At 53.0% G+C, this 10,140-nt stretch overlaps 1 protein-coding gene across 1 annotated transcript; it reads left to right on the top strand.

Annotated features, from left to right (window-relative positions):
• The first annotated feature begins 220 nt into the window (after positions 1–220).
• UBE4A (ubiquitination factor E4A) lies at positions 221–9,802 on the top strand. Its single transcript, XM_010297015.1, has 15 exons — positions 221–419; positions 620–822; positions 1,053–1,244; positions 2,145–2,478; positions 2,722–2,848; positions 3,763–4,070; positions 4,989–5,121; positions 6,170–6,357; positions 6,766–6,866; positions 6,974–7,087; positions 7,952–8,126; positions 8,270–8,450; positions 8,889–9,036; positions 9,298–9,455; positions 9,652–9,802. Exons 1-15 carry the CDS (start codon positions 221–223, stop codon positions 9,788–9,790), a joined length of 2,700 nt encoding a protein of 899 aa, XP_010295317.1. The 3' UTR covers positions 9,791–9,802.
• Positions 9,803–10,140: the final 338 nt, after the last annotated feature.

The following is a 10,140-nucleotide window of genomic DNA, read 5'->3' on the forward strand; positions in this document are numbered from 1 at the left end:
CCAGAGCCTGGAAACCACCTGATTTACATGACCTCCGCCAGCACGCAGAACCTCTCCGCCGACCGGGACGCGGGGGAGAGACAGATTCTGCGCTACCTCTACGCCTGTTTCCAGAGGGCAAGAGAAGAGGTGGGACAGGGCTTCTGACGGAGAAGGCAGCTTTGTCACCCGGCTTTCTGGTCCGGGCTGACCAAGCTGAGGTTTCAGTGGCCAGAAGCGGATGTCAGGGCCCCGGTTCTGTCTCATTCTCCTTGCGCAGATAACCAAGGTCCCAGAGAACCTGCTGCCCTTCGCCGTGCGCTGCCGGAACCTGACTGTGTCAAACACTCGCACCATCCTCCTCACCCCGGAGATTTACGTCAACCAGAACGTGTACGAGCAGCTGGTGGACCTGATGCTGGAGGCACTGAGAGGGGCGCGTAAGTCCGGCGGGGTTGCCCCGCTCGCTTAGAGCTGCGAGGCTGCCCTTCGCGTTAAGCTTGCGGGAGGAGCCTCGTGGACTCGGGTGAAGCTTTGGCTCCCCTCGTTGCTGAAAGGGAAGGCTGCGTTTAGGTCACAGCGTGTAACCTCAGTTTGGCAGTTGGAGTATCGGGAGTAACAGCCTTCCTTCCCTCACTAGACTTTGAAGACATGATGGAGTTTCTCGAGGAGGTCATAGAAGCCTTAACGATGGATGAGGAGGTGCGGACGTTTGGGGAGGTCATGGTTCCAGTGTTTGACGTTCTCTTGGGCAGAATCAAGGACGTGGACCTCTGCCAGATCCTGCTGTACACGTACCTCGATGTGCTCCTCTACTTCACGAAGCAGAAGGATATAGCAAAGGTGGGTGCCTCGGCCTGATCAAGAGCTCCGGTCATGGGTTTTATGTGCAGGGGCGTGTTTATAGGACCTAATCTGCCGGGGTCAAGCCAACAGTACCGCGCAACAGCACCTTGCGTCTGTACTCATACCCCTCTCCTCCTTTCTGATAGCTTGTCCCAAACCCGTAAGCGTGGTTTTGTTTTCTGCTGGGATTTTACACAACTGTCAGTACGTCCCGCTGCCTTCCGTAGGTTTTTGCAGGCTACATCCAGCCCAAGGATCCCAGCAATGGACAAATGTACCAGAAGACTTTGCTAGGCGCCATTTTAAACATCTCCTGCTTGTTAAAGACCCCCGGCGTAGTGGAGAACCACGGCTATTTTCTGAATCCATCCCGATCCAGCCCGCAAGAGATCAAAGTGCAGGAATCCAACACTCATCAGGTGGGCTGAAGCGTGGCAGTACTGCTTCCCTGTGTGTTTTAGCGGCCTCTCGCTGCCTGAGGGTTAGAGACGCGATGTCAGGGCGTGAGTTCCGCCGCTGGCTCCTTAATAGCCTGGCCTGTGACTAAACAAGTCTCAAAGCTGCTTTGGATTGTCCAGCTGTAAAACGCGAACGGTTTAGTCTGCTTCCTTCGGTCGTGGTAACCCAAGTCTTCGTGTCGAGCAAACTAGTTGTCTGAGCTTCGAGGAAAGGCTAGGATGGTACTTGCGGAACAGATACCGGCACCGTAACTTGAGGCGCTACGTGAGGATAATCTACCGTAGGCGCTGTAATCATCAGGAAATAGTTTTCAGTACCTGTCTTGTAACGAAAATGCTAATTGACTCCCCAGCAGAGAAAGTGACAGGCAACCTTCTCTCTCATTTTGAAAGTACATAGCTTCCTTCCTCAGGGGAACGGTGCTAGGAGGATCTCGGGGAATCTTTCAGGAGGGAACCATCGGAAAGCAGGATATAAATACAGGAGTAACCTCGGGTGCAGGAGAGGACACAGAGAAGGGCTTTCCCAGTCACGTGTTCTTTTGGGGTCGTTGTTGCTGCCAAAACGCATAAAGAACTTTGGTTTTGCTCCCCATGGAAACAACTTGCTCTCAACTATGCTTTTGAGTGCGTCCCTCGTTATTCTTGGCTGCCGGCCTCAGGATTTGACTTGTTCATAACGCGTGTGTCTGACGGGTGGTTAATGGAGGCGACCTGGCCGTGGTTTACTTTGAAACCCCTGCCCCTGAAGAGCAGGATGCGGTGAGGAGCCAGGAGAGCTCTGAGAGCGTTAACGACGGGAGAGGCAAAAGAGCGATCTCGCCAATGACTGCCTCGACCGCATTGTGTTCCCTGTAACAGTTTATGGCCCAGTTCCACGAGAAGATCTACCAGATGCTGAAGAACCTGTTGCAGCTGTCTCCGGAGACGAAGCACAGGATTCTCTCCTGGCTGGGGAACTGCCTCCATGCGAATGCGGGCCGCACCAAAATCTGGGCTAACCAGATGCCGGAGATCTTCTTCCAGATGTACGCCTCAGATGCCTTCTTCCTCAACTTGGGAGCTGCCCTCCTGAAACTGTGCCAGCCCTTCTGCAAACCAAAATCTTCCAGGCTGCTAACCTTCAACCCTACTTACTGTGCACTGAAGGAGCTGAACGAAGAGGAGAGGAGGAGTAAGAATGTACATATCAAAGGTACGTCCAAAGCTTGGGGGAGGAAGGGAGCGAGAAAGGGCATCTCTTCAGCTCCTTACTGCTCCCAGCAGTGCCCTCTCAACATGTGCCCTTGAGAGGAGCAGGGGGTGAGATGAAAATAAATAAAACGCTGCCCAGCGTCACCGGCGGTTATTTTGTGTTTTCAGCGGGTGCCCTTTCGAGCCCTCTGCTCACCAACGCTGCTGGGTAGTACTTGACGCAGAGATGCTTTTTTCGTTCCAGGTTTGGAAAAAGAAACATGCTTGATACCCGCTCTGAGCGACCAAGAGCCAGAGTTTGCAAACAGCTACAATCTGGTGACGGAAAACCTGGTCCTCACACAGTACACCCTTCACTTGGGATTTCACAGGTAACTACTCTCGGATCGCCCCCCGGTGCTGTTTTCCGCCTGTGTACGGCCACCTAAATTTTTAGTAAATATTCAGAATACAGAGTAGGCCACTTGAGCTGCCGGCTGTCTTGCGCAGCGCATTTCGACTGACGTTTGAGCCTCAGGCCGACTGATTTCGGAAAGAAGTTTTGTCTGTTGGTGCTCACAGTTAACGGTAGCGGTCTTACGGGCTCCATGTTATTTATAGAAGCGTAACAACCAAGTGCTGGGTGTCTGTGGGTTGCTCGGGGGACGGGGCCTCCGGCATCTCAGTTCTGTACTAGAAAGCATCTTGGCAGCAGAGCACCTGCCCGCTGCGAGCTCTCTGAACCACCCCAGCAAACGGATTTAACAGGAAGCAGAAACGCAAGGTAGCCGTCGTTTCCAGGAAAGGATTTTCTGGACATGAACACGCACTCCTTTCCTCAGCTTCCCTCTGCAAATTGTTGCCTGGATACTGTGAGGTCACTGCTGATCAAAGCACTGTCCCCTTCTGGTTTATTTTCTAATTATAGAAATAGATGAAAAAGTTATGCAAGTGGCTTGTTGCTGGGAAACTGAAAATGTTGCCTCGCCGGTGTCTCTTGGGCTTGCCGGATCCCTGACCTTGGTAACCTAAAGGGGTTCGCAGCTGCGCCAGCTCCTGGTCGGTTTTGAGGGCTTTGCCGCTTGCTCTGCAGACCGCTGCAGTTCCTCAGCATGGTCTGGTGTCCTCCCAAACCTTGGCTTGCCTTTCTCCAAAGGCTTCCCGTCACTGGACCCCCAGGCAGATAACCCACAGGAAACGGGCGGAACAGGATAAAAGCACGCACTAGCTTACCTGTTCCTTAGGTACTCTCTACTGAACGTATATACATCTCGTCTCATCCCTCCTTGCCTTGTTTTCCATGTAGGTTACACGACCAGATGGTAAAGATAAACCAAAGCCTTCACCGCCTGCAAGTAGCGTGGCGAGAAGCTCAGCAGAGCTCCAGCCCTGCTGCCGACAGCCTCAGGGAGCAGTTCGAGCGCCTGATGACCATCTATCTCTCCACCAAGACGGCGATGACGGAGCCGCAGATGCTGCAGAACTGCCTGAATCTGCAGGTGTCCATGGCGGTTCTGCTCGTGCAGCTGGCCATGGGAAACCACGGGACGGAGCCGCTAGAGCTGACCTTCCCGCTGCCCGAGGTGGAAAACAGCGCGTTGGCCTATGTGCCAGGTGAAGCTGCTTGTCCTGCTGGCGGTCGGTCTGGGTGCCTGCTGCAATTAATGGTCCAAGTCTAGAGCTACTCGCGTAATAGCGCGTTTAGAGTAGTTAATGCATACGTGGCCCGACTACTTAAGATGTTTGTAGCGCCTGGGTTTCCTCTATACTGAGATGGGTAATGGACATTCTGCCTTTGAAAAGAAGGGTTCCTGAGCGTGTAAGCAAATGTAGTCGAGGCCAGCCGCAACTTCAGAAAGGTCAGCAGCGAGGTCAGAAGCTCCAAAGAAACCTGGGACTTCCGAGTTGACCTTTGGTGGTGAGGTGCCACCTGTAATGGCACAACTGTGGTGCCATCCAGATGAGCGCTGGGAAAGCTGTCCGAGGATGCGCTTTTCTGTCGGGGGCAGGACACGGGTGCTACAACTGCGAGCATCTTTCTTTGCGCAGAATACTATCCCTGAAGAGAGTCGCTATCCCCTTTTAAAATGTGGGGCTTTTTGAGGGGGCGTACTGAGCGTATTGATGGCCGCTGACCTTCTAAAGGTCCCACTCACAGCCGAGTTGCAAAGTTTTGCCGAAAACCATATTGATTTACTATTCTCCCTATGCACAAAGCCCTCCCTGTGGCTTCTGTCATCTAGAGATTCTCTTCCCTGGCTTTTTTTTTTCTGTAACGGTGCGTGCAGCCGGCAGACAGCTGCTGGGTTTCACCCTGTACGTGATCTGGCTCCTGAGAGAGGTGAAGGGAATTCCTTGCGTTACCAATTTCATCGGGCTGGGCATCCTTCACGACTGCAGTGTTCTGATGCAGCTAGTTAGTTCCTGAAACTTCGGTTGGAATCGAGGCGATGAGGGGAGAGGACACCGGAGACTTGAAAAGGGCAAAATGAGCCGCCCAAGGCGGAACTCATGCGCAATCTCTGTTCACAGAATTCTTTGCCGATAATCTGGGAGACTTCTTCATTTTCCTGCGGCGTTTCGCTGATGACATCTTGGAGACTTCTGCCGATTCTCTGGAGCATGTCCTCCACTTTGTTACTGTTTTTATGGGCGATGTGGAGAGGTAAGTGCAGCCCCGGGTGCGAGCCCTGTATCCACAGAGTACCAAGAGAGGAACAAGCGAGTGGAAATTGTCAGAGGTGTCTCGAGGCTTGGTTTATTGAGCCGCGGGTGGGTTGATCTCATTGGAAAAGCTAAATTCTGCCTGCAGGAGGCACAGTGAGCAAGGCCCTGCCTGAAGGACGCGGGCTTCACACGAGGCACGGATGGGACTCGGTGTCCAAATACTACTTTGGTCGTATTACGCAAGAGCTGTGTCAGCTAGAGCCATCTTGGTACTTGTTTAAGGAAGCTATTTGGATTGATCTGTTTGGAGTATCTCTATGAAGTCTGCTATGGTAACTGAGCACTGAACAGAATTGAGTAGTTTTATCGATCTTCCTGATAAGACACCGCTGCCTAAACTACATTTCTGCTGTTGGTTTGTTTGTACTCGCATGTGTAAATACAGTGAACTCTCAGTGGCGGCAGCAGCAGATGGAGATCTCACTGGGTAGGCAGCACTCACTGTCCCTGGGCTGGCCCCGGGAGATGGAAGCTGTGGTTCTTCCTGGCAGTACACTTAGGGCGTGACCTCGGGCGGGTGGTTTGGCGTCTGCCTCACATGTGCAGCGGAAAAGAGTTAGACCCTCACCTCGGTGATCTGTCAGGTACTAGACAGCAGGCAAAGCGCTTTGGACTTAGAGCATAAATTGGAAGCAGGTCGCTGGGCAAGAAGTCAACAGCTGGGACGAGTCGGGTTTGCCACAGCTGACAAGCAAGCATGGGCTGCGAGCAATGAGCGCTGCTGGGGAGGGAGGGAAGCAGCAGCTTTGCTGTTCCCACACCCTCTTGCCTCTCTGCCCGAGATTGAACTGAGCGTGCGCCTTTGCCCCGTGGCTCCGGTATTGAGAGGGAGCCACTGGAGGCCCGTGGTCATTTTACAGGCGGTCAGCAACAACTGGGCGCCCCTGCATGGATTTGTGCAGCTCCCGGAGCGTTTCCTGAAGAGCTCGGTCCCCGCACCCCAGCCCTCATGCCATGCTGGATTTGCTTTGTTTTTTCTCTTGCAGGATGAAAAATCCTCATCTGCGAGCCAAGCTGGCAGAGGTGTTGGAAGCTGTGATGCCTCATTTAGATCAGGCCCAGAACCCGCTCGTCTCGAGCGTGTTTCATCGCAAGCGAGTGTTCTGCTCCTACCAGAACGCGGCCCATCTTGCCGAGGCGCTTATCAAAGTGTTTGTGGATATAGAGTTTACTGGTAAGGGGAAGAGTTGTCTACCTTCTGTAACATCTGCAGGGGGCATGTCTCCAGGGTTTGAAGTACGTCGGTGAAAACAAAGGAATCTGTTTGCACTTTGTTAAGCTGCTCAGGCACGTTAGGCAGGCGGCATTCCAGCCAGGCATCGGTCTTTGCCAACTTCTGGCTCGTGCCTGACTGTGACTATCTAGAAAGGGTGATCTCCGGAGCTCGAGCTTTTCAGCTCGGTCCTCGCCTGTCGTCTTCTGCTGTGGGATCTGTCGTACTGCTTTGAAATCGGTGACGAGATGTCACTGCTTGGCACGGGAGCAGGGTTTCTACTTCAAACACACCGTGAACAGGAATTAGCAAACCCTGCCTGTGCCTGTTGCCCACCTGAAACGCTCTTTAACTTTTGCTTATGTCTAGGTGACCCGCATCAGTTTGAACAGAAGTTTAACTACCGCCGTCCCATGTATCCCATTCTGAGGTACATGTGGGGCACGGATTCGTACCGGCAGAGCATAAAGGTGAGGCGGGAGGCGCGTATATAAGCAGCTCTTCGTGAAGCGCGTGGATCCATGTCCTGCCATTGGGACTGTTCCCAGAGCTTTAATCGTTCTCTCGTTATTTGCAGGCTCTGGCTGATTACGCCTCGGAGAACCTGGAGGCAATGAATCCCCCTCTATTCTTGCGTTTCCTTAACTTGCTCATGAACGATGCCATTTTCCTGTTGGATGAAGCCATACAGGTAGGGCTGAGCACGGGCGCTGTCAGCATCACGTAAGCAACAGTTCTTGCTCCCTTGGAGACGGCCGGGTTGCAATAGTGACCTTCTGTCCCTAGAACCACATCAGTTGCTCTGGTCCTGCCCAGTGAATCTGAGCAGTAGATACTTGCAGGAAACGATTCCACGCTGGCGTGGCCAATGCCCTGGGAGACGGGGTAAAGGCAAAGGGACGGTGGGGTCTGGGGCGCTGCACACCGGCCATTTTCCTCCCTCCCGTCGGTCTCGGGAGGCAGGTCAGAACAAAGAGGAACAAAAGGGCTTTTTCAGATCCAGCATGAGGCATGCTGGGAGAGGTGCGAGGAAATCTGCTTGTTGCTAATCTGGACGCAGCCAGGCTTTAAACAACCTCTGTGGTTTTTGATTATCAAATCCCCTTGGCCTTTGCGCAGGTGCTTTATCCAAACAAAGGCCTTTTGTCTCCAGGCAGCTCTCCTTTGGGTTTACAAGGCGACTGCCAGGTGAACGCGTGTCCCTGGTGCACAGTGATTGTCTCCACGCCTTTCAGAGCTGCCTGTTGCTCCTAGAAAGGGCTTTTTTGGGGAGCTTTTACCTGCCGTAGAATTGACCGTCCAGGCAGATAAGACGGGTGATGTGGATATCGCCCACCTGGTTGTGAACATTTGTGGACTTTCTACGGTTTGCTGCCTAAACAAATGTTCTGTGTTTTGTGAACTGTGTGTGGCTGTGAGAGGCCGTTTCAAGCACTCTGTTGTACCTACCGCATCCCGAATTGGCCTCTGTCAGCCCGGAGCAGTGCAGAACGGGTCCGGCTTAGCCGTCATTACCCATTTACCTCCCATGCGCGTCCCTGCCATGTCTTTGCAGTACCTCAGTAAGATTAAAGTTCAGCAGATCGAGAAGGACCGTGGCGAATGGGACAGCCTGTCCCAGGAGGCTCGCCGTGAGAAGGAGTCGAGCCTGCAGATGTTCGGTCAGCTGGCGCGCTTCCACAACATCATGTCCAACGAAACCATTGGCACTCTGGCCTTCCTGACCTCAGGTAGGGAGAGCAACCCCTCCAGGCTGCCGGGAGCCGGAGAAGGGCCCTGCCTGGGAACAGGCAGGCGCGAACTTGGTTTACGGGGTGGTCGGAGTGGGAGGGGATTGCTGTGGAGCTCAGGAAACTGCTGGTTTCTGTTGCAGAAATTAAGTCCCTGTTTGTGCATCCTTTCCTTGCCGAGCGCATCATCTCCATGCTCAACTATTTTCTACAACACCTCGTTGGCCCTAAAATGGGAGCTTTGAAAGTCAAGGATTTCAGCGAGTTTGACTTCAAGCCGCAGCAGCTCGTGTCTGACATCTGTACCATCTACCTAAACCTTGGGTAGGTAACAAGGGAGAGAGCTGGCACGTGGGGTGGCGGGACCCATCCTGGGGTTGTCCTGGCTGGCAGAGCCCGGCGGCCCCCTCTGTCGCGGGGCGGAAGCCTCCCCTCTGCAAAGAGCACTAACAGAATGGCTCTGTGTGCTTACTGCGTGCCTTTTGGAAGCATGCTGTGTTCTTGGGTTACAGTCTTAATTTAAATTACGCGGGGAAGTCAGCTGCAACCCAGCTAGCAGGGATGGAAGTTAAGCACCGTCATGGTTACATTCATGCCTTGGTTCACTCTGGAGAGGACACGGGAGAAACACTTAATTACAGTCAAGCTTTTCTCTTGCTTTGAGTTCTGTGCTGCGGTAACGCAGCTGTTGTGCGGACTGTGTTTCGCAGCCTGGTAAATGTGGATTCTTAAACTTTTGCTCTCTTTAAACTTGTCGTCCAGGGATGAAGAAAACTTCTGTGCCACGGTGCCCAAGGATGGCCGCTCCTATTCACCGATGCTCTTTGCCCAGACCGTTCGGGTTCTGAAGAAAATCAACAAGCCTGGCAACATGATAGTGTCTTTCAGTAACCTGGCTGAGAGGATCAAGGTGAGAAGCAGAGTGAATTTAAAACTAAAAAAAAAAAAAGGTGGAACTGATTCCTGGGGTCCTTTTCCCTCTGTGTATCACTGCATCTTTGCTGTGGAGCTGGATTTCTGGGAGTGGGGCTTCCTCTGAGGCTCAGGTGGGGCAGTGGGGAGGGCTCCTTGCCCATGCGGGCCTGTAAGTGCTTTAGCTACAGGTTAGGACCAAACCTGGCTCTTAGAGACTCTGTCTCCCAGTTCTTTACAAGCGGTGCGTGCCCACCAGTCTCTTGCAGACCGCCAGCAGCAGGAGGAGGAGACTTACGCGGACGCCTGTGATGAATTCCTGGATCCGATCATGAGCACTCTGATGTCAGACCCTGTGATACTGCCCTCCTCCCGTGTCACTGTGGACCGCTCGACTATAGCCCGGCACCTCCTCAGGTACAAAGCACAGGACTGATACTTTTTGGGGACATCTTTTGCTTATCTGGTGATACCTGGTCTCGGTGCCTTTGCTTCGCTTAACAGCAGGAAGATCACGACAGTCTTCCTGGCCTATTTTTATCTTTTTTTAATTTTAATTTTATTTCGAGCACCAGGGCCGTCCAAATAATCTCCTCAATGATTTGTCTTTCAGTGACCAGACAGACCCTTTCAATCGGAGCCCCCTCACTATGGACCAGATCAGACCAAACACAGAGCTTAAAGAGAAGATCCAGCGGTGGCTTGCGGAGAGGAAAAAGCAGAAGGAGGAGCAGGAGGACACGCTGAACTGAAAACCAGGATCTCATCCCTAAACCTACAATCACTGGCAAGATCAATGCCTCGCAGAGGTAGCAGCTGGAGCTCCAGAGCATCTGTGCAACTCGCCACCTTAATCGAGATCGCATTTAGTGCATTGCTGCCGCCTCCGGAGTCTCTCCTAGGACCTTCCCTTCCATCCCTTGTTCTGTCTTTTCCTTTCAAGACTTATTCTTAAATACTAAGACTTTCCACTGCACTACAGCTTCGATCCTCTGCCGCGTGGGAAGACCGCAGCCTCTTCTGCGTGGCCTGGTGTCCCGGCCCTCTTACTACTTGCTCCTGGTGTTGGCCATGTTCTTTCCCAGCAACGCCAAAAACCTGC

This window comes from Phaethon lepturus, unplaced genomic scaffold, assembly GCF_000687285.1.
Source record: "Phaethon lepturus isolate BGI_N335 unplaced genomic scaffold, ASM68728v1 scaffold49431, whole genome shotgun sequence".
Taxonomy (NCBI): domain Eukaryota; kingdom Metazoa; phylum Chordata; class Aves; order Phaethontiformes; family Phaethontidae; genus Phaethon; species Phaethon lepturus.

Bases quoted from the DNA above. Each gene is read 5' to 3' on its own strand.
- UBE4A (XM_010297015.1), top strand. From the start codon at position 221: ATGTCAGGGCCCCGGTTCTGTCTCATTCTCCTTGCGCAGATAACCAAG. The intron at 6,867-6,973 runs GTGAGGCGGGAG...CGTTATTTGCAG, and splicing joins CGTACCGGCAGAGCATAAAG to GCTCTGGCTGATTACGCCTC. The intron at 7,088-7,951 runs GTAGGGCTGAGC...ATGTCTTTGCAG, and splicing joins TGTTGGATGAAGCCATACAG to TACCTCAGTAAGATTAAAGT.